Source organism: Lycorma delicatula, chromosome 3, assembly GCF_047948215.1.
Source record: "Lycorma delicatula isolate Av1 chromosome 3, ASM4794821v1, whole genome shotgun sequence".
Lineage (NCBI taxonomy): Eukaryota > Metazoa > Arthropoda > Insecta > Hemiptera > Fulgoridae > Lycorma > Lycorma delicatula.
In genome coordinates this window covers 179,069,795-179,095,049 of record NC_134457.1, presented here as the reverse complement: position 1 = coordinate 179,095,049, position 25,255 = coordinate 179,069,795, and the positions used below count along the sequence as shown (strand labels likewise).

Genomic DNA, 25,255 nt, shown 5'->3' with positions numbered 1-25,255 from the left:
TACATTTGTTCAAAATATATAGCTTTATCTACATATAGGTAAAATATATTTTATCAATTTATCAAATTATCATATATTTTGAATTGCCTCAGTGGTTTAAAATTTAATTTTCCACAGATGAAAAAAAATTCCCCTTTATAATAAAGGGGATTATCAAAAAAAATATCATATGATATTTTGTGGTGTTTTGAATAAAAACCTGTAGTTCTTTCCAAATTTGGAAAATTTTGACAGTACACAAAAATTGAAATGAAAGATAAACTTTCCTAATGGTTTTTAAAATGTTTGAAAATTATTCTGAATTCCCACTGATACAGAAACACTTTCATAATGGATATCATTCCTAGAACCCCAACTAACAAAAAACAGAATCTAGTAATTTTTAACTACCTAGTAATGGAGGTTTGAAAACAGAATTTAATAAATTAGTCATGTGATTTTTGGGTAAAGGTTAAAAATAAATTATTCATCACTGCCCATAATAGCTTTGTTATTTTTAATTCTATTTTCTACCAGTTATCCTTATGAAATTGAACCTTCCGAATTGGTGACAGTAAAAAATAAATTTCATAAACTGAACCTTGGCCCAAATTTGCCTCAAAATTAAGTTTCATTGAAATCGTTTCAAGCGTGAAGTATCTTTTCACTTGTTTTAAGCTTACAGCACCATCCTTCTCACCAAATTTTTCTTCTTAAATAATATTGAAATCAATTGTGTAAGGAAATGTATACTGTAACATTTCTTTGTAAGCAAATAAATGTTATAAAAATGATTAAAAAGTTTGTAATAAGAAAATTGTAATACATAATTTTTTTTTATAACATAAAATACAATTCATACTTTCAGATTGTAATTTTTTATTTAAAATTTTAAGTGGTATAAAACGTAATAAAACCCGTTTGAGAACCACTTCGTCTAACGAAGAGCCGAAGAACGGCTGGTTCTTAAAGACAGCTGATGCTAAACGATAGAACCACATGTGTAATCGATTGTATTTCTACCTTAATATCTCCAAAATTGAAATGCATTCATAAAGTATCGATATAAACATCGTATTGTCGATGGTTTAATTGCTTCCTATTTATTTTTAGCATGATTTAAAATTTTTGTACAAATGTGGATAAAACCAGAAATAATTTCTGTTGGTTTAGTTTATATTAGCAGCTATTTATTATGTAAAGTGAAAGCTGCGAGTAATAATTCCGGATTAGACCGAGGTTTGTAAAATTGATAGTGCGATATTTGTAGGTTATTTGTTGTATTTCTTTTTTTAAATTCTATTAATACATTACAGTCCTTGCCTGAATTTAGTAATCGCTGCATAAAATAAAAGTTAAACTTTTTTTCTTGGGTTTTGGAGCCATTTTCGTTTTATTTCCCATTTTATTAACTGACGCCAGAAATGAAACTATTATGTTGTCATAGAGACCTGTAGTTGTTTAAGAAGTAAAACGTTTCTGTATCCCAAAAATTTCCGAAACCAAAAATTTTTCCTTAAGTTTTGTTCTCTTAATTTTATCATAAATATCGTTAGGAAAACCCTATGTTCTTGAAATTACATTATTTTTATTTTCATTCCACAAAAATATCTCTTTTATCTTGCATAAAGTTATATAATTTTTTTTTTCAATTTTAATTTGGCAACAGGTCCCAAAAATGTTTCATAAGAATTGATGAATTGGGCCTATGTACTGATAAAGAATAACGGAAAATGTTGTTTCATGAATAAACAAACAACAATTGATTTAAAAGCAAAATAAATTTTGTTTTGACAAGTTACAGAACTTTTACTCTACTTCATTATTTTCATTAACTTTTTATATAGTGCATACTATATGGATGGAATTTTGACGCGTTTTCATGGAACTGTCATTTCATTTTTAGCTGAATTACATAATACTAATTAAACAAGTGTAGTATTTTGATGGCTGATTGTTTAGTCAGATTTTGAGAAGGACAGTATGGCAGCATATGACCTGCTAAATTAACTCCATCCATATTTTCACTATTAGGACTGTTTGACCTGTATACTTTTTTAAAAGGTTTTTGCCCTCATTGATCTTCTACTGGAAAGGTTGTTTAGAGTGGAAAGTATTGAGTTGCATGTTCGTTATCAAACATTCTTATTATTGCCGATTTGCCATCATTACTTAATTTTGACATCACATCATCATTTATTGTGTTTTAAATTAATTCCAAATACAAGATTAGTAATTTTAGATTAAAGAGTAGTTTGGTTCTTTCAATCTCTGTCATAAAACTCTGATATCTTCTTAAATAATTTATTCATAGTTTTAAGAGAAGCAGTTAAGTATGAAGTAGGTCGTGCATTTGGGTGACTGGAAAGTTGTCATTAATCCGAATACATTGGTAATTGTCTAGAATTTTTATTTATGGTAAAAAGCTTCTCTCTTGTTCAGAAAACTCTCCAAAAGTATGTTTACAAGAGTTTTCAACTTAGCAACATTATTACTTATAAAAGTTTAGTTGATGTGCAGGATAGGATGGATTGTGATAGGCTTTTTTTCTATCTACTGTATTTTGTTGTGGTACACTAATTATTTTGTTGTAGTATGTCAACATACTTCACTAAGCCCAATTCATCTATGTTGCAAGATGAAATGGAATTAGTGGTATTAAATTTGTAAAATGCCTTTGGTTTAGTCTTTTTTGATGCTGTATATTGTACTAAATTTAAAAGGAATAAAACATTTATCATTTATAATTTGTTTTATAGTATCTTACCGTTATTTCCAAAAGTTTGAAAAAAAAATTAGGACCAGTGTATTTTTAAATATTTATTTGCACAAAAAAACCAATTTCAAGGGATTTGGTATCAAAATAAGAACATTTACCGAAAGAGTCATTGTCTTGTGTATAAAATATTTGGTTCGTGTAGTGTTGTAGGCACATCCCAGTAGGAACATTTTACCTTATTAAAAAGTATCTGAATTATATATATATTATAATGTGTGTGTATATAATTTTTATGTTACTTTTTACTGCTTTTCAGAATTCTGACAAAAATTTTATTTCATATATCTCAGCTGATTATGATAAAATACCTTATCAGTTATTTTTTTTTCTAACTTTGTTAGAAAGATGTTATGATGTTTACATTTACTGTACAAATCTGAGAACACCTAATAGCATAAGGTAGTCTTTACTTTTTTGTTGTATTTAAGTTTCAAATAAAATATTTTAATGAAACAGTTGAATGAAATTTAGTTTCATGTGTCTTAAGGCTACTTTAGATTTTAGTATTTGACCATTTGTTAATCTGATTTTGTTCATGTGCATTATTCCACCATATTGCCTATTTTTTTATTTTTTTATTTAAAAATTGGTTACAATATTTAAAATCATTTATGACTAATGTAATTTTAGAATGTGCACTTGTAATTAATAATATTAATGAACAAAATATGTTTACAATTAAAATATAAAAAAGTTATGGTAATTTATGTGTAGAATAAACAGAATTATCCTATTCACAGAATATATTGAAATATACATAGAATATAATGAAATTAGAATTTATGGTAAATCACTGAAATTACATTTCACCTAATTCATCTTTTCCAGATATGACAATGAGTGTTGGATATAAAGTATATCTCCCCATTTTATGAATTGATAAATATTTTGACAGTGGTTTAGAACAATCCGATATTGTCCCAATTAATGTTGATTAGTGTTAAGACAAATAAAGTTAATGAAAACATTTACTAATGTATTGCTTCTACTTATTATTATGTTAGAACTGATTGTAAAGATTTTTGATTATGTTTTATAATTAAAAAGTGGTTAGTTAGGGTTATTTTGATATCTCTCCATTCAAAATATACGTGTAGTTTTTCATTATCTTTAAATAATTAGTATTTATAATATTAATAATAATGATTTTTTAAGATTAACTTAACATTATAATTTAAAAAAAAATATATAATAAAATTCATCACAGAAAACTTACTTCAATTCTTAAGTTACAGGTAATTCACATTTCTCTTGAGAGGAAGTTTTTCTTTATAAATCATAAATCATAGGTATTGTCAATATGAACATCATTATTTCCTCTTTCCTGGAAGTATGACTTGTTGCGGCTCTTCATTTCCATTACTCATGATTTTAACAACATCTAACAGATAAAGAACAACATTCAGATCTGAATGCATATTATTTTCACATAAGAACAGACTCTAATGCAAAAGAAGAATGGCGTATGCTGTAAAAAGAACTAGACTCGACGTATCAGCAGGCATGTACTTATCTTTCATTTATCACTGAGATTCTTATTGGAAATCTAAAGTTGATGCAGTCTTTGGAGATCCTCTGTAGGCTTTTATTATTTTCAGAAAAATATTTGAGTCTGATTTGTGGAGATTTTAGTATTACTTTCCAAATAATATGCTGTAGAATTGAAGCATTTAGCTTCTCAGTTTTTTCAGAGATTACTGGTTTGATTATTTATTCTGTTAGTATTGTACATTTTCTAGACCTTTTCATTCTTTGGAAATGACGATAAATTTTTTCCCAATTGTAATTTAAATAAACGATACCTTTCCTGCTTAATTTTGATTAAATCCTAATACTGTTGTTCCATAGATGGTTTTGCAGGTAGTAAATTTGGTTATAATTTCTAGTTGTAAAATTATTTCAGATTTTGTAAGCTTCTTGTTCATGTCTATTGCTTAGGTCACTTTTCGAGCAGTATATTATATAAAGAAAAGTTGGCTCAGTAGCAAGCTTTTTTCCTAGTTTTTAATTTTCTGTTTTTAGTAGTTTGAAAATCCTCTTAAAAGTGTCGCTAAGATTATTTTATAATAATGAATAAAATTTTTTTGTAGGATTTAAATGTGAAATGAAACGGTAAATTGAAAATTATTAAAGTCTAAGAGGTGACAAGATAAACCTGATAATCTTCTTAAATTTTGTTGTAACTTCTTAACACTGTGATTGTACAGAAGCCTCTTGATTTAGGTAGCTAGGGAGAGGAAATTGTTAAAAAAAAAATATATGTGTATGTATGTGTTATATGTATGTAATGCCTGAGTATAAATCATGAGAGATAAGAAGACTTTTTCCTAATAAAGACCTCATTCCCAAATTTCTTTTTTACAGCCACCAAATAGGAAACAAATTATCTGGATGTCATACAAATACCATTAATTCCAAAATTCACCATCCTTATGAATAATTTTAATGGGTACTTGGATAAACCAATAAAACAAGGAAGGAGGAGAAAGGGAGAATCTATTCACAGAGAGACTGACACGTAAACCTACGAAAGGAGTGATATAAGGTCTCCTGGCAGTGTGCATACATCCTGTTCACAATTCTTCAGATCAGAAATTTCTAGGCAGCACCTTATTGATCAGCAATATTTTTCTTTACTAGTTAATTATTTGTGTTTCTCCAGATTGCTTTTTATTTAAGAATTATATATATCCATCTAGAACAAGCTCAAACTATATTTTAAAATAAACTACTACAATTTTTTTGTATGAGAAAATATCCAGCTGAAATATTAATTGTTCAGCCAGCTTCCCAGGAGATAGTTAAATACTACAAATTAAGATTTTTTTTTGTGTGAATCACTTACTGGAGGTCTTGACTACCTGAAGGCAGCTTAGATTGTAGCATCTTCAATAAAGACATTCTCACCATAATTATTTTTCAAGCCTGGTAGATGGAACCACACTGGTATTTGTCCAAATTTTGTTTGCACTTGTTCAAGGAAGACAAGACCTAGGTAAGGATAAGGGAGAGGGACAGTTGTTTCACAAAAGTATAGCTAGCCTATTGAAAAATCTGGAAGTGTACATTTAAGTCCTTAAATGTTGATCAACAAATAGCATTATTCATGCACTTATCAAGTTTATTAGAAATCTGCACCCAGTGTTATTTAACTTTGGTGGTTGTAAAATCATGTTTTGCCAGCTTAGATTTAACTGTAGTTCCCTTGTATGTATTTTCAGTTCTTTTTCTGAATTTGTTTGGCTGAAACTTACTTCATTGAAATTGAACAATTCAAGGGACTACTGTTTATTTGTAATATTAGTTTTATAATCTATTTATCTAGGTTCAGTTGCATTTGGGGAAATAAAGTGATAGTGGAAAAAATATTTTTAAATTTGTATTTGTTCATATAAATCTGTGTAATTTTTTTTTTGTTGAATAACCTTACATTTAAACTGCATTTTACCAAAATCTATAAACATTTTTATAAGCTTGTTTAATAAATATGCATGTCAAGAGACTAGTGTGGATCCTGCACAAGACAATAAGATACCATGATCACCCCCATTGTTTAGATTATCTTTTCTCATTAACATCCTAATTTTAATCCATCTCTTTTCCTTCTTTCATGTGTTTATTATCCCTCATTATTTCTTTCTCATTATCATTTCTGTTGATGTAAGATGAAGCAATGGATTCTTATCCTTGCAGTTGTCTAGTAGTAGGTTGTGGATTGATTTGAGGAATTCTTACTAGCGCTGTTCAGAGGATGAAGTGCCTATTTGTTAAAGCTGGGCCTCCTAATCCCAGTAAAAAAAGAATATATGTATATTTTATATTAGGTGCAAATATTAAGTTATTATACAACTACCTAATACTCGAGGCAATAATATCCTTTCATCCATGTTGTATATACTCATATAAACTAGTATTATGGTTTAAATAAGAAAGCCTTCAAATCTGAGTATTGTTTCAGTATCAGAATATTATCATCTATGTAAGGTTGTGGCTAATTTTCCACACTCCCTTGAGGTGAGCAATTAATATAGATTAATTTAATTAGCTGGTAACTACGAGAAATGAAAATGTTAGTACGAATTATACATATAGAAGGAATTACAACAAACATAGCTTTTATGAAGTAATCTATTACAAAGTTTCTCTGAATTTCATTTGCAGTTAGCTGCTCACATAGATGTGTGATGTGATTCTCTGTTGTTTGCATTTAGGACCAGGGGTTAATAAATGGTTCATCATGAAATTTAGTGATGCTCCAATGTTTCTCTTGGAGCTTCATAATTGTTCATCATATTGTTATTGGGCTTTTGTTATGTACCTATACACAACAGATTTAAACTCGCGCATAGAATTATTAGTGATGCGATAATAAAGTTGAAATTAACAAGCTCTTTAATTCCTGAAATCAGCCAGGCTTTTTTCTGAATTTTTGTTTATGTTTAGTCAAGTGATCAGTTATTTTGATGAAAACAGTTTATATTCCTATCTTAGTAATTTTACATTTTCATCTTTTGTAAATGTAATAATGCTTAATAATAATTTTTTAAAGTCTTTTTAAAGTTTTAAGACTCATATTCTTCTGTACTATTATACAAATATAAATAAATAACTTGATTCACCAAATACCGAATAAAATTAAATAGGTAGGATGACACATTTACCTTATATCATTATATATACACAAAGAGTACTTTTATGATTTTCTTGCATCCTCAGTTGATCTAAACTTTTAATTAACGAAATAAACAACATTAACAAAATAAAATCTTGATAAATACAATAAAACAACATTTATTAAAACTTTGGTTATAGACTTTAAAATCAATTCAAATCAAAGTGGAATTAAAATTTAAAAAAAGTTTCTCCTTTTAAATTTAAGATTTAAAATCAAATTAAAAGTTAAAAGTTAGAAATTCCATATAGATTTAATTTATTTAAAGTCCTGCACAGTAATATAATATTGGCTAGCCAAACCACAGATACATATTCATTCTTTTTTAACATATTTATCATTTTAACATTTAATCAATATTTTAATTATTTGACAATATATTTTTATATATGCAATTTTTAACTTTGACTTTTAATTTGATTTTAAATCTTAAGTTTAAAAGGAAAAAAAATAATTTTAATTCAATTTTGATTTAAAGTTTATATTCAAAGTTTTAACAAATTTTGTTTTATTGTATTTATCAATATTTTATTTTGTTAATGTTGTGTATTTATAATATGTAATTTTACATTAACAATTAAAAGATTCATGATTTCTCACATCTTCAGTTGATCCAAAGTACTCTTGTGTATATATAATTACATAAGGTAAGTGTCATCCTACCTAATTTAATTTTATTATGTACTTGGTAGAACAAGTTATTTATTTATATTTAATAATGTTTAAATATATAATTGTATGTTTGTGTGTACGTGCATATACACATGCAAGTAAGTGCATATTTGTATGTGTTATCAGTTTTGTATTTTTTGTTTTTAATTTTACACAGTTGTGCTAATATTATTTTTCCTGATTTAATGGATTATATCTATTTTAGCCTAATTCATTCTCATCTTTACAATCCTGTAAGTCTAAGTAATGTTTTTTTTTTGTTTGTTCTTAAAAGAAATTGATTTCTTTTTAATTACTTTTATTTTATTACTACTTTTATTGAAAATTTGCATTATTTTATAATTTGTTTGTTGTTGATCATGACTTTTGAGTAATAATAGCGTATCTGAAAATGTTCACCAGGTGTCAGTATATGTAATGTCTAACATAATTGATGTTCAGGACCTACTATCTGTACTATTTATTACTAATCAACATTAATAGTGTGAGTAATTGGAATTGCAGTTGAATCCTACAGATTCAGAACCTATTATTTTAGATTTCTGAATAATTATTCTTATTGTTTGTTACTTGGGAAATATTTGATATTGAGTTAAATATGATTAAAACACCATTGAGTAAACTGCTAACTTTAAATTATCTAAAACTTCCATGGCAAGAAAATAAGCATGGTCTTTGAAAAAACTTAATGTAAATGATCATGACTAAAAATAATCAATAATATATGAAATAGTTCAAAATTTATTTTTCTTATTTAAAAAAAAATTTGTTTGTGTGTATATATTCTTTTTTTATTGGTTTTTAGTACTTCAACTCTGCTAGTCTTTTTTAAATGAAAACCTTACTTTTGAAGTAACTCCATAGGAAGTAGTTGCAGTAGACTGATCTTGTGACCAAGAAGGCCACAAAATGTCAGTGTGTTGGGAGATAGATGTCATGCATAGGAAACTTTTCTCCTAAATTCCTTTTTGTGTGTACAATTGCACTGACTATTAAACCACACCAAGTCTAGTTCAGTATGAAAGTCTAGAAAGGTCTGGAATGAGGAAATCATCTAGCTGTAGGATAGGATGTAACTCTGCGAAACGAATGATTTTTATAAACTGATCAAAAATTGAAAGTGAATTATGATTGTATTACCCATCAACAATATATAATATTTTCAACAAGTGTATTTTTCAGTTAGTCCAATCTTGTTCATTTAATTGCAGAGTAATTATAATTTTGTTTTGGGTAAAATGAAATTGGAAATCTGCTGAATGCTGCTATCATTTCTGTTAGTAATGTTAAAAACCTTATTAAAATGTTTTAAGTTGAAAAAAAATTATATTGTTCTTATTGTAACTATTTATTTAAACTGTCTTTATATGTATATATATATATATATAATATAATATAACATATAAATTTGATTTTTTTGTGTGAAGTAAATTAATTTTGGACAAGTATAATTGAGGGTGTGGTACCCGTATGTTTTTTTCGCTGTTACTAGTAGCATTTTTTTACATTACCAATGGTTATATTTGTTTATAGTTTATGCAGTATATTTATGTATAATTTTCATAGGCTTGCTGTTAGCTGTTTAAATACTGAGCACCAACAATATTTGGCACTAAAAGCAGCTGATTATCTGCTGTAGTGTTTATCTTACTGTTGTACTTTTTTTTGAGAGATGTTTAATTTTATAGGTTGCATTTCTTACAAATTGCAGTTTTACTAGGTTGCTTTTGTGGGTCTTTTTATTTGCTGCTGACTTATAGGATGAGTGCTCTCTTAACATTGAATAACTTAGCTTATTTAACTATTACCTGCATCTTTTCTCTCATATTCATTTGCATACAATGTGTGAGTGCATCATGGACACTACCTTTCTATTTGTCAATCGCATCTTTTACATTTCATTATTTTCAATAGAACCCTAAAATTGTTCAGCCAAAATTTGAAAAATTGTTTTCAGAGTTTGAAATTATGATTTGAGACATTTCCCATAGCACAGAAAAAGCCACTTAAAGATTAAAAAAATTATGGTTTTATAATAATACTCGTAAACAGGTTAAAAAAAGAAGGAAAAAATCAAAACTGTAACATAAGTATAGAGAAAGATAAAATGTGGTGTGGTACCAGTGATTGATTCAAATGCACTATAGATAATTGGAATGTAGCATGGAGCTTGGATTGCTTTGGGAGGCAACACTAAAAGGGTTAGGTATGGAGAATTAGAGCACTGTTATGTGAAATATTAAGCACAGAATATATGTGCATCAGTGATTGGATCTGCATCATAACAATTAAGGGTTAAATCTTGATTGTTTATTAAGTTTTTTTTTGAAGTTGTCATGAAGTTGCTGAATTTTAGTGTTTGTATGTGTATTTTTTTTTTTAGGGTTTCATACATTTAATCTCTATTATATTAAAAAATTATATGAGCTGAATAATAAATTAAAGCATGTAAATTTTATTTCTGCTAGCTTCGCAAAGAGACAAATTTTGTATTATTCAATTTGTTTGCAAAATTCCTATTTTTATCCTTCGGTAATTCGATTTAAAAAAAATTCTTAATAAGCACATAGTCATTTACTGGAACTGTCCAAAATTTCTTATTTCTTAAGATAAGGTTTTGAGATACTTTGATGAGTGATGGAACGAGCGAGTGTATTGAATTTTGTGTTCACGTTTGTGTATTAACTTAATATTCTTATTATATGAATGTAACTAATAAAAATCATATATTAACTCATATAAAAACAATTAAACAGAAGTCTTTAAATAATTACATGAAAGATTCAAAAACCTCAATAATATGATGTGAAGAATCATTAAAAAATTTATTATTTAATGTATAAATTTTATTTTGATTTGTAATTATTTGCATTGTTAATTGTATTTATTTATGTATATATGCTAAATATTTCTAACTTATTAACCTACTAAATTTTTAATAGCTTGCCATCTATCCAAATAAAATCTGTTTGTATGGAGATTATGTAATTTATGTGTATTAAATATAGACAAAATTTTATGGTTCATACTTTTGTATATAATAGATAGATAATTTTTTTAATGAATTTTTGTGTATTTACTTTTTTATGATAGTCATGTAGTTTAGGATAGTCTTGTCATTTGTTATTCAGTTCATTTAAGTGTAAATTTTTAGGATTTGGCCGTGAAATCTCTTGGAGATTTTTCGAAATGGGGTTAGCCGAAGCAAAATCTCAAAATCTACCGATAATGATGATATTTCATAAAAGTTGGTGTAGTGCTTGTAAAGGTAAGGTTTAAATATTTTACATAGTATTTGCCTGCTAACATTTTTTGTCCTATGTTGTAACCAGTGACATACTCAGTTTAACCTTAGTAGTGGTTGCTTCTTACACTGATGGTGTGTATTATTCTCACATAAAAAGATAAGTCTAAGTACATGCAAAATAAAGTTTTAAATAAGTTTTATTATGTGTAGAAGGAAATCACTTCACTAGAAGTATTATATTTTGTACATTTTATTAAACTTTTGTATTGAAAAAAGTAATGGAAGGCTTATAATTTGATTATCAATGTTGATTCAGCATTTGTAAACTCTTTCAAACAAAAATAAAATATTCACTAAATGTTGACAGAAATTTTAGTACTCTTCAGATAACCAAAAAAGGACAACTTCGTACAACACTTAAACATTATGAATTTTATAAATATATATTTTAAGTTACAAAAGATGTCTATGTTAATGTTATTAATTACAAACTTTTGGAGTTGGAAATGCTTTAAGTGCATCATGAAAAAAACTTTAAAATTGAGTGAGGCATAGTTTGCTGTAAATGTGTTATGTGATAGCTTGTATTTTATTGATTGAGGAGGCTGTCAGGAGCCAAGGAGGACCTGGAGTTCTTCAAAACAGATTTATAGGACCTAAAACATTTGGATAGCCTAGGCTTGAATCACATTGCCATTGTTAATTATCTATTTAAAATATGCAGTTTTAAAATTGCAGATAGTACACTATAATTTAAGCATCTTCAGAGAATCTCTGAAACTAGAATGAAAATTATGTTCAGGTAGTGTAGTTATAACTTCCTTCATAAATTATGGTGTACTGTACATGATTTAAGAAATTTTGATTACTTTTTTTAATAAATGTTTACGGATATGAAAACTTTGTCTTTTTTCATTTAATATATATATATATTTTGAAAAATAATTGTTCAAATATTACTTATGTAATATCTCATTATAAATTATTTCAATGTGTGCAGAACTGTGTGCATCCTTAGAAAACCTAAAAGGTAATTAATTATTTTTGTGAACCTGAAGAATCATATTCATAGTTCCAAAATTTTTTAATGAATTTCTAATTATTATTATTATAGTTGGACTTCATTTCACGTTAACATAATTAATCATGTAATTAAAAAATAGTATTAAATATTTCAGATTTTAGGAGTATGGTATTAAAAGTATAATTAATAGGCAGTCTCTTTGTCATTTGGAATAAAAAATATTTCAAAAATGAAAAAAAATTCTTGAGATTGTTTATCAGTTACGAGAGATTATCTTAGATATGCACACAAAAACTGTGTATAAAAGAGTAGATCATGATGTACAAAAGATTACCACTTAATTTACATTTATATAATTAATTGTTTGGTTTTGTAAAATACAGTTATATTCATTTGTTAGAACTTTGATTCTGGATTTTAAAGAACGCTAGTCAACACAGAATTTGTATCTAACATGTTACATGAGTTTTCTCAGTATAATTTGGGTGCTGATTTCAAATATGCTACTGAAACTGTGTTACCATGTAAAGGTATTATATAAATCATAAATTTGTAAAATTTCTTTATAATAAACTCATTTTGATCAAGTAGTGTTAATTAAGAACAGTTTCTGTATTTTTACTTTTAAACAATATGCATACATGCTTAATAAAGAAAAAACCAAATAAGTTTATACGATGTATCATGAGAAGTAGACTTGTACAAACACATCTGTATATCATTCAGATATCTGTTGTTGCCTACTGCAGACCTTAAAATCTTATTCAGTCCAGCTTTACTTTTCTTTACTTTTCCAGCATATTGTGTTTCACAGAGTTACTAGGGTTTTGTTATATTTTCACCAATTCTTTGTAATACAAAAGTGCTTTTTCTCATTTTTATTTGCTACAGCATGGTTTCTACAAAAGTTCATGGATGTTCAAATCAAGAAGACAATTTTTGTAATGTCTGTGATAAATTTACACCTAAGTCTCGAGGAAAGACTATTTCTGAATTGATAAAAACAGCTTATAAGTTTTATTTTGACATTTATGCATGAAGATTTTATCTGAGCGCCCCATGTTATTTGCAAATCATGCTCAGTAACTCTTTTCTAAGTGGTTGAAGGGGAAACAACAAGCCATGCCATTTGCTGTACTGATGGTTTAGCTTGAACCTAAGGACCATTTCACAAAGTGCTACTTCTGTATGACAAATGTATTTGGATTTTCATTCAAAAATAGAAAGTTCGTAAAATATGCAGATGTATCCTCAGCTCTAGAGCCGGTACCACTAGGAGAGGAGTTACCTGTACTTGTACCACCATCTAATCTAACATTGCTAGAACAACAGTCTGAAAATGAAGCAGATGATGTAGGGGATGTTGAAGAATTTCTTCCTGTATCTTATGAGAAATCTCCTCACTTATTCAACAAAATGAACTTAATGATTTAGTTCGCGATTTAAAGTTATTCATTTAGAAGTTCAGCAGCAAGCTGAACTTCTGGAGTCTAGGCTGCAACAGTGGATTCATTTGCAAAAGTTACACAATATAAATATATTTAGAACACAATATAAAACTCTTTCAGTTTATTTTGTTATGAAAAATTCATTGTGTGTACTGATGTTGATGGTTGATGAAAGAGCTTGGAATTCAGCATATTCCTGAAGATGGTGTCTTTTTATTGACTCTTCTTAAATTAGCATGAAAGCAGTTTTATTGCATAATGATAATAAACAAACCATCCATTCCATTAACTCATGCAGTCAGCATGAAATAAACATATGAAACTGTGGCATCAGTATTAGAAGCAATAAAATACAAAGAGCATATGTGGTAAGTTTGCTGTGATCTGGAAGTTGTTGCGTTACTTCTTGGTTTAGAAGATGGGTTTATGAAATATTGTTGTTTTCTTTGTCTTTGGAATAGTCACAATACAAAACGATATTATGAGATAAAGAACTGGAAGAACTTTGTGGTTGGTGAAAAATGTATGGTTATTAATCAATAATTGAGAGTGGTAAAATTATACTGAGTGGTAAAATTACCACTTCACATAAAACTTGAACTCATGAAAAATTTTGTAAAGGCACTAGACAAAAATGGACTAGGTTTTAATCATTTAAAAATAATTTTTCCTAAATTTGAATGATTGCAAGCTGAAGGAGGATACATTTATTGGTCTGCAAATCAAGAAACTGCTTAAGGACTTAACTTTTGAAGATAAATTTAGTGAATATGAACTAGCTGCATGGAAGTCCTTCAAAGATGTTGGTGGTGGTTTTTTAGACAACAGAAAAGATGAAAACTATTTTTTATTTTTTTGTTAATAAGCTATTAGAAAACTACAAACATTTAGGATGTAGGATGTCATTAAAAATTGATTTCCTACACTTCCACCTAGACTTTTTCACTGAAGATTTGGGCACTTCAGCAATGAGCAAGGAGAGTGTTTCCATCAAGATATTCTGATAATCAGGAAAATATTCTTGAAAGTGTATGTTTGTAGTGTAGCTTTATATGGAAGTGAAACTTGGATGATCAGAGTATCTGATAAGAACAGATAAGAAGCTTTTGAAATTTGGTGCTATAGGAGAATGTTAAAAATCAGATAGAGAGATAAAGTGACAAATGAAGAGGTGATGCGGCAAATTGATGAGGAGAGAAGCATTTGGAAAAATATAGTTGAAAGAAGGGACAGACTTATAGGCCACATATTAAGGCATCCTGGAATAGTCACTTTAACATTGGAGGGACATGTAGATGGGAAAAATCGTGCAGGTAGGCAATGTTTGGAATATGTAAAACAAATTGTGGGAGATGTAGGATGTAGAGGGTATACCAAAATGAAATGACTGGCACTAGATAGGGAATCTTGGAGAGCTGCATCTATATTGTGCATGATACATGGTTTAAAAAGCGATTATATGAATAAATTAATTTATTTATATGTATAAAACATTTGTCACAAGATTCAAAAAGCTTATGGAATGACAAATAATATATTAAACAAAAAATTAATCACAAGAAGGAAGAATCAGGTATTGTACAATAGTGGTTAGGTGTGAGGTACTATATGTGGTTGAATGCACAACCTTAGAATAAATTTGAAAATTTAGAAAGGAAAATACTAGGACTCGGGAAAATAGATAAGAATATATGGAAACTGTATGAACTTTATCAGAACTATAGAAATTATCAGATGTGAATAGGAAGTGCAGACGCTTCATGAAAATGGATGGAAGCAGACTAATCAAAGGAATATTTGATGAGAAAACAATAAAAAGGCAACTAGCAGGTGGTTTAAACAGGTTAAAGAAGATCTAAACGAAGCAATGATAGAAACACATGAAATCACAGATAAGAAACATGTTCAGACAAAAACTCAAAACATACTTTGTATGAATGATTTCAGAAGAAATAAGAATGGATCCAACAAAGGTGAGAGGAACACAGACACAGAATGAAAAATACTGGAAACAACAGAAAAGAAATGCCAATAAATGAAACTATTTATAGTGGACCTACAGAAACAAATTGGTATCAATTAAAAAAAAATCCATTTATAAAAATATTTTGTATTTATTTTAGGTAATGTCAATTTAATGATATTTTTGTTTTGCAGCCTTGAAACCACAAGTTGCAGCTTCCACTGAGATCAGAGATTTAAGCAAACAGTTCATTATGATAAATGTAGCAGATGACGAAGAACCACATGATGCAAAATATGCACCAGATGGTGCTTACATTCCAAGGATATTATTTTTGCGTAAGTATATCTTTAGTAGCTGTCTTTATTGTTCTATATAATAAAATATTCTTTTATTTTGCTTTGATTTTTTGCTATCATAAAATATTAAATCTTTGTATATTTTGTTTGTAAATATCTGTAGCCATTAAAATACAGGTCTGTTGGAAATATTACATTCAAACTTTTTTTTAACTTTTCTAACATTTGAAAGCTCCTGTTTTCTTATGGTAGATTTTTCATAAGTATTGAAATTTATGATCCAGAAATTTTTGTATACATTATTTACAATTTCTTTTACTATTCAGTTATCAGAGTCTTTTAGTGTTTGTTTTTATAACTTTTTAATACGATCAATTTTTTATCTATCAATGTAATTGGAAATTAAATTTGAATAGAACTTAGCATATAAAAGAAATTAAAATGTTAATAACAAATGAAGTATATTTAGTATTGGCTTAACATGGCTGTTATTTTTTGCTCTGCATGTCTACTAAGTTGTGTTAGGTCACTGATAACGTAACTGTATGCTTTTTTTGCTATGAGGTTCATTTTTTTCCGATCTTTTTTTTTCAAAACATAGGAGATAACAGTATTTAGAAGAATGATAAAAAAAGTAGTATTTAGTTTTGTTTATTAGTAACAATGAATAGAAAAATTATGGTTCTATTTATTGGTAACAATAAACAAAACCATAAATCTGGAACCATTAACCAATCCAGTACCATAAACAGAACCATTTCTCTTTATTTTTCTATATATTTTGTCAAAGAAATTGTTTAATTTTTTATGATTTTTCTACTGTTAGGCTATATCTCTAAAATCCAAACAGGATGTGTAAACACAATCTCTATCCATGCAATTGTCAGGTCAGTGGCTGTCGGCTAGGGTTACCATATTTTTGGTGAATGAAACTGGGAAACTTGTATACGGAATGGCCTACCTAGTAGGTATGAACTCCTCCACCAAGAAAAAGGGTGCTCCAAGGGCCCTTCTTTGCAAATATTTAAAAAATTTACATTTGAAAAAACCTTTTTATTACTTACAAAATTAAAATAATTACAATATTATTGTTTTAAGTTACATACAGAATACAAGACAAATAACATTTCAACATTCATATTCATGAATTACAAGTCTCTACAGCTCCAGTAGCAATGAAGTGCTGAAGGGATTCACTCCAGTTATCCAGGTAACCATAAGCTGTCGGAAAGATTTCTTACATTTTCCAGTGAACTTCTCCTTATCACTTTCTTTTTTTTAGCAATTATTTACTTACTTAGTTTTAAACCTGATAAAGAGAGATTCTTCTTGTTCTTTGAGGCTTCAAAATTTCATCATTGATTGATTTAACCTCAATAACTGAAATATTTAAAGATTCACTTGTTTTTATTTTTCGATGAAACAAAGAAAGCTGGTTGTGGAGAAACTACAGATAGGCCTCACTCATTGTGGTTGAGTAAAAATTCAGGAATCCTTAAGGGATTTTTCTTGACTGAGGAAGTACGTCTTTAAAGCTTCCCACAAACTTAAAATGTGTTCAACTGCAGGCATAAGCGATACCCATCTTGTTCTTGTATGGTAAAGCAACTATTTGTAAGTTATGTCAACAAACTCACAGAAATCTTTAAGCTGTTCAGTTCTCATTATATAAATAGAGAAATAGTTGAGGAGTTTGACAGCTCTTGTTTCAACATCCACAAGGTCATCAGCTGCACAAGAAACTGTGTTGTGCAATATGTGTGCTGGGCACCCAATCCCCACTATGTCTTTCTCCAAATTACCTTGTAGTTTGTGGAAAGTGTTGTTTATTCCTTTGTGGTTCGCACCTTCTGATTTAGTGTTTGTATTATTACCAGAAAATGATGAACATTTGTCTAAAGGGAGGTTTACTTCAGCTAGACTTGTTAAGCAGTAGTTGGTTATCTTTCAGTGATGAAAACTTTATTATTTTACTGGTAATACCATCATCTTCTTTAAAGTATTGAACAGAAAGAGGAAATATTTTTTCTTCTTTATGGTTACTAGCATCGGTTGAAACCCCATAATATGGAAATTCTTTTCTAATTCTGAAACACAAGTACTAACTGAATGTGGAGAAAGCATGTTATTAATAAGTGCAGTAGCTGTAGTGTGTACTGTAGAATGTTTTGCTGCAGTCTACAGTTGGGATAAATAGTTTGATTTAACTTATTTGAACAGTCAGCTGATTTGAAAGAGTGATGGTGTTTCACAACATGTACACTGTTGTAAGCTCAGCAGCAGGTATCATTATATCTTCTTTGGAATCCTTTTTAACTAAAAAATCGCCAATCAGCTTAGAAGAAGTCTCACTTTGCATGCTATTTTAATTTTGTTTTTAAATGGTCTAACAAATGCTCCACCCCTGTGACTTAACTGAAACAAAGCTGTTGCAGAAAGAACAATACGCATCGTCTTCATTCCTCCCCCTTTTAATAAAAGTCCATTCTTTAGAATATTCTTCTCTGAAATGACATTTTTGTTTTGGCATTGTACACGCACATGCTGCACTAACATGCAACATGACACTACAACTTAAATATGTGCACAATGAAATAAGGCTAAAATGCCAAAACAACATAATGACACTGACTGTTTGTGAGGAGTGAAGTGACTGACCTTGATTTGGCTTTTGTTTTAGTTTGACATTTGCTGTCTACAGGTTGCCAACCCTCAACACATGAAATTTCCGTAAAGTATAGTGAAATTTCTCTTCTGCAAAAGTTTTACCCTCGTTTGTATACAATATTTACTGAACCGGGACAATTTGATGTCCCAAAACGCCTTCTTGCACACCGGGGCACTGAGGGCAAAACCAGTGACAGTCCTGAAAACCAGGACATATGGCAACCCTATTCTGGGCACTACTTTATTGGAATATATGGTTCATTATACAGTAGTAACACAATATTGTCAGAATAAAATAAGTTTTTCCTAATACATTCATTACTATATACCACAAAATAGACAAATAAAAAGAAGTTGATTTTAATTTGTATTTTGTCATTAGCCATTTCATTAGTGGTTTGATTTACTTCTCTATTTCTTTTCTATATGTCCTACATCTGTAATTACCTTCTCATATATTTTAATGTTTTAATGTGATTTTTTTTCTAGAACATGTCCCCTTTTTGTTTTTTAATTTAATTAGTAATCTGGAAGCATTAAGTAAAACTTATGGTGCATTACTTCTATTTATTTGCCTATAGCCTATGTACAACATTCTGTCGTATTTGTCTCTGATAGTGAATTAGATGGTATATCATAAATTTTTATTACTTTATTCTTGTTTAATTTTTCAGAGCTCTGTTACATTCAGATTGCAGTGCAGAAAATAATTCCAACTCATCAGTTATTAAGTCAGTTATATTATTTCATTTTATCAGTATTCCTTTTAAGAAATAGAGATTTTCAAGGGTTGATTGATGCCTAATCTATTGATTCTTGTAGAAAAAAGAGTAGGTAAGGTTAATAGGTTTATGTCAGTGAAACAAAATGTCTTTCAATTTAACAGTGATTCTTATAAGAAGATTGATGAAATTGCATTGGATTAATGTCTTATTTATATTCCTAGCTAATTTTTTTTTTGTAATGAAAAAATTAAAGCTAAAAGAGACCTTCAATATTTGCTGTGAGTTTAGTTGAGTTACATTGATGAATAATTTTTGCTGTCTTTGATGCTTCCATCATACAGAAATTTTGTTAAAAAATAAAACTAATAAACTAAACACAAAATACACCCATGAAACAACGTAAACTGATGTCACCGTTTTTTTATTGTAAAATAGAAAATTCTTCTGAGAAGATGAGATCACTTTTGGTCATGTACTGATAAGTATGTCAACAGTGATCTTTGCATCCTATAATGAAATGGTTTACACAGCAAAGGATTTGATCTAGAGGATTTTTACAGAAAAACTATTTTTATTCAAAATACAGCTGAGTTCAATGATATTACTAGAAATAATCTATAGATACCTATAATTTTCTATAATGTTGTGTAGAACAAATATAGAAATTAAATATAAATGTTTGAAAGTGATGAATGTAACCTATTTTGTACATTGGGATCATTTTTAAAAATTTTAAAATAAAATGCTCAAATATAAAATTTCATTATACAAATAAAACCAGAATATAAAAGAAACATGTATTTACTCCAAGAGAAAGGAAAACTTGAGCTTTTGAAAATATTTATTTTAATTATGTAGTTCTAAATAGAATATTCTATTATATTAACATCAAATATTTATACAATTACTAATTCAACAATCTTACCTGAAATATTGGGATAGAGTAAAACTACTCTCTTTATTACTCTTTAAATAAATGTAAGTCCTATATCTAATACTTTTTTAAAAATTATTATGATGTAACCATCAACAAAATTAAAACAAAAATGAATAATCAGATGTTTCACCAAATCTGATTTGGACATCCCATGACTTGTATGCCTATTAAATTACATAACACATTATTTCATTAATTATTTCTGATATTTTTTCATATTATTATTTTTTTGTTTTTGTTTATGAATTATTATTTATTGTAAACATTTTGTTACAATCAGAGGTTAATGATTATTAATAAATCATTATATTTAAATAAAAAAAAAGTTAAAAAAAAAGAGAAAGATGAAGTCTGATTTGAACCGATGTGCCTTCCCCTTATAAAATCCAAATATTTCATTAATTAAAATTTCATTTGGCTATAACTCTAGAGCTAATGAAAATAATTACCACTTATAATATATTGTTGAAAAGCTCTCAATGAGGGCTTATTACTTAGCAGTTAAGAAAAAGTCCAAATTCCAAATTTTTTTGGGCTTTTTTGGATACTTTTGGTTAAGTTAAAAGGGAAAGTGCACAAAAACCAAAAAAATTCAACATACTATGACTAATCATTTTTGAGTTACGCAAGATACATATGTATGTACAGACGTCATGCTGATACTAGTCAAAATGGACTCAGAGATGGGCAAAATGGATATGTTGAAATCTGAAAACCGAAATTTTTCGCAGTCGCAGAACTTGTTTACTTAAAAAAAAAATATTTACACATTACTGTATTTCTTAGTCAAATACTTTGTCAGAGTAAATAGTAATTTTGTTAATTGCTGACTGGTGCAGAAAAACTTTATGGTTAACTAGAATAGCTGATTTAACTGTTTTGTTTGTATTATGATTTGGGTTCATATCTTAATTTTATTTTTAATGTTTATGACTTTATTTTGTATACCCTAATTTATATTGTAGCTCAAAATTATATAAAAATTAGCCAAATGTAATAAGCATTTCTTTTTCAAATAAAGAGTTATTTATTTGTTGGTGACAATATCTGTGATTCATTTTCGCTGCCTTCTTTACTTCTTTTTACTTACAACACTTATGATATTGCTATCATAATAGATTTTCACTGTGAAAGTAGCTAGACTATTCATTAACCTCATTCATAAACATCTAATTTTGTTTGCTGAAGAAACTGTAAAATGTTGAATTGTTTGATCCTCTAACTTATTGTCTTCATCATTAGTATTGTTTGTTTATGGATTTAGAACAGTACCAGCTTATCAAAGAAAATTTTTATTGTTGTAGTTATATTATTTTGCAGTAGGTATACAATGCATCTTAAAAATTAATTTTATTCTGAGTTGAGTCTTCAATAAGTTTTAAAACACATTTTCTTTTGATAGTGGTCTTTTATGACACTGATCCATTAGCTATTATAATTTTTGACATAATAACGATTTTTAAAATTATATTCACTGAAAGCCCATTAGGCCCTGATCCATTTCTTTGGTTGTGTTTCTTAATCACTGACTATTCTTCCTTCTCTTCCATAACTATGATGTGCCTTCTCTCATTTTTGTCAGATTTTCATTGGTTTTTATATATTTTATCAAATTACCTGATTCATTACTTTTTATTTTTATTTCTTCTGCTAAAGAAGTCTGCCTCTTCACTAAATTTGCTGTGTATTTCTGGTTGGGCTTTAAATCCTAACTAAAATAATTGTCTCATTAGCTTATATTACATTATTTACATTACATTACATTGGCTTTCATTACATTATTTGATTATTTATTCCTATATTTCCTTGACTAAGAATCCGACTCAATTTTTCATTTTTCCGCATTAATTCTCTGTATCTTATCTTAAAACTGTTAAGTAAGCTATTTTCTTACTTGGACCAGTGTTGCTTTGTTTGAACTTTGTTTTGATGATCCTCACCTCTAGTATGAGCATATATTTTGTTAAATCTAATTTGCAGTACTTTTTAATGGATTATTATAATTTGAATACAAATGTAGTCACTTGATGTCAGATTTACAAATGATATATTTATTTTACAAATGTATTATATAAGTAATAATTTTATGTAATTAGGCATAAATTATGAAATCTCTTAAAATGCTTAGAATAGATAGAATCTAAAAAAAAAATTGATATTGAAACTAACCACACTAAATTATTTCTTAATTTACTACTTTATGTATATGCTGTTTGAAAATTTAAAAGTTAATTTTACATTTAGAAAAAAATTGACTTTAAAAAACAATTGTGCTTTTGCTCTTGTTTGTTTGTATGTATGTATTGTATATGCACATTTGTTATAAAAAAAGTGTCTTGTATTTAGTTTAAAATATTTTCTTGAACTTTTTTTTTGGAATCTTTTCAACCTGTTCCAGACATCACTAACATATTAATAAGACTGAAAAAATAAGACTGTATGAAATTTTTCCATTGCTAGATTCCATTGTCAGATGACCGCAAGTAAATATTAAAAGTAAAAGTGGAATTGATTACCATTAATTTTAAATATATAGATAGGTAGATATAGATTATAATTTTATTTTCATAATTTAATAAATTAATTGAATCCATGAATTATAAACAATCAATATAATTATTATCAATATATATATATATATAATCAGTAACATGTATAATCAATATACGAGAGCTGTTTTTTTTTCAACCTCTGATGGGCTGTAAAAAAAAGACACATTGACATAACAAAATGATTTTATTACTAAAAGTTGAGTAAACTTATTTTTCTACATAATCGCCAGAATGATTGAGGCATTTGTCATATTGTGACATTAGCTTTCTGATGTCGTCTTCAAAGAAGTTTGCCGCCAATTCAAAACTTCCCAATTGAATTTTTTGAGAAGGTCTTGCATCACATTGGCACCGTGGATTCATGCATTGTCATGAATCAAAACCACACTGGACCAGAGCATGCCTCTTCATTTGTTATGGATTGCTCTGCGGAGGCGATGTAAAGATTCACAATAAACTTCCTTTGTTATTGTTGTCTTCTGCTCCACAAAGTCCACCAGCAAAATACCTTTATGGTCCCAAAAAACTGTAGCCATTGTTTTCCTTTTGCTCAGTGTCTGTTTGAACTTTTTCGGCTTGTTTGGAGAAGTATACATCCACTGTTTACACTGTTCTTTGGTTTCTGAATTGTCATACTAGATCCAAGTTTCATCGGTATAGTAATGGATAGGCTTTAAAAACTCTTCCCCCTCATTATCGTAACGTGTGAGTAACATTAAGGATGACGCCATAAGCTGCGTTTTGTAATTGTCACTTAACATTTTTGGGACCCAACGTGCACATAGTTTCCAGTATCCTAGGTCTTTAATCACAATTGTGTACAGAAAAGATCTTGAAATTTGTGGGATTTCTGCAGAAAGTTCACTTATCATAAACCTCCATTTGTTGTGGACAAGATCAACACACTCAACCAGGCATACAGTAGCAGCAGACTTTGTCCTTGACCACCTTCGTCATGAATGTTTGTTTGCTCTTTTTTAAATTTCCTAATACCATTACCATATACTATGATCTATCATAAAGCTTTCACCATACACTAAGCTCATTTTGAGATGGATTTCAGCAGTGGTACATCCTTCTACTTGCAGAAAACATCTATCACATTTCACAACTTACACTTGGTGGAAGCATTGATCATAGCGGCCATGTTCAATTGCCTGTAGCATGGCTCAACTGATGCAATGGAGCCGGCATTGGCAGAGGTTGTGGTGAGGGGGTGGTGCAAATGCACAATGCTCAGACCTGGCTCCTGCCTATCTCTTGTTTACTTAGATGCAAGATTAGAGGTCGGAAAAAAAACAGCCCCTGTATATATAATCATTAATTATTATTAATATATATAATTATTTATTTCAGGTCCAAATGGTGAAATTATGTATGAATTTTACAATGATATTGGTCATCCGAGCTACAAGTTCTTCTACAGTGACTCTCACAGTATTGTTCGGACTATGAAAAAAGTTTTAAATTCATATGCAGCTAGTACGAAAATTTTCCGTGAATTATAACATTGTATAATATCTAGCAATTATAATTTAGTTGTGATACTTCCTTGATCTTAAGTAAATTTGCATATTGTAAACATTAAAAATTAACATAGAATAACACTACTTTTTGCTTATAAAATAATGTATTATTTACTAAAATTTTTCAGTTATTAAATATTGAACATTATGCAAGTTTTTCTTTATTTATTAATTTTAATTTGAGTGTTGTTAATCTGCGATTGTTTATTTCAGGTCCAGATGATTTTATATATACATACTTTTTACGTTCTGGTTTTATGTAATATTATAATTCTTAGATGAGAAGGTGTTTAATTTATGATTTAAGTAATAATTAAAAGTGTTAAATGTTTATGTAGAAAATCAAATTTTAAAATCGCTTTTTATGATGGACAAACATAAATTGTACATTAAAACTTCACCACTCTGTTACACTTGAAATGTTCATTTATTAAGAATGTGAAATTATAATCTTCATTGATGTGATTATTATATTATATTTAATTTTAAATAAAATAATTTTGTTTTTTTATTTTTATTTTTTTTTTTAACTGCTGTTTCCTCCTACATTTTGGACAACTACTGATATTAAATTTAGAAGTATTTTTCATATCAATTATTTTTTTTTATAAATTCAAGAAGTTATTAGAAATCAGATATAGTATTCTACAGGTATAGTATTATTTTTTCCTTATGAAAGACAACATCTGTTCAATTAAACAATTAAATTTAATTACTTTAACCGAGGTTGATGATTGTTTGTTTTGTGTAACAATATTTTAGTGG

At 28.2% G+C, this 25,255-nt stretch overlaps 1 protein-coding gene across 5 annotated transcripts; it reads left to right on the top strand.

Annotated features, from left to right (window-relative positions):
* The first annotated feature begins 1,048 nt into the window (after window positions 1-1,048).
* Window positions 1,049-25,001, top strand: LOC142322240 (thioredoxin domain-containing protein 12-like). 5 transcript variants are annotated; one of them, XM_075361089.1, is made up of 5 exons: window positions 1,049-1,218; window positions 11,257-11,370; window positions 15,979-16,122; window positions 19,425-19,584; window positions 24,321-24,451. In XM_075361089.1, exons 1-4 carry the CDS (start codon window positions 1,116-1,118, stop codon window positions 19,553-19,555), a joined length of 492 nt encoding a protein of 163 aa, XP_075217204.1. In that variant the 5' UTR covers window positions 1,049-1,115; the 3' UTR covers window positions 19,556-19,584; window positions 24,321-24,451. The 5 variants fall into 5 exon arrangements, with proteins under 5 accessions (XP_075217204.1, XP_075217203.1, XP_075217207.1 ...); XM_075361092.1 differs by lacking the exon at window positions 19,425-19,584 and adding an exon at window positions 3,015-3,157 and having other exon boundaries at window positions 1,101-1,218; window positions 24,321-25,001; XM_075361088.1 differs by lacking the exon at window positions 19,425-19,584 and having other exon boundaries at window positions 24,321-25,001.
* The last annotated feature ends 254 nt before the right edge of the window (window positions 25,002-25,255 follow it).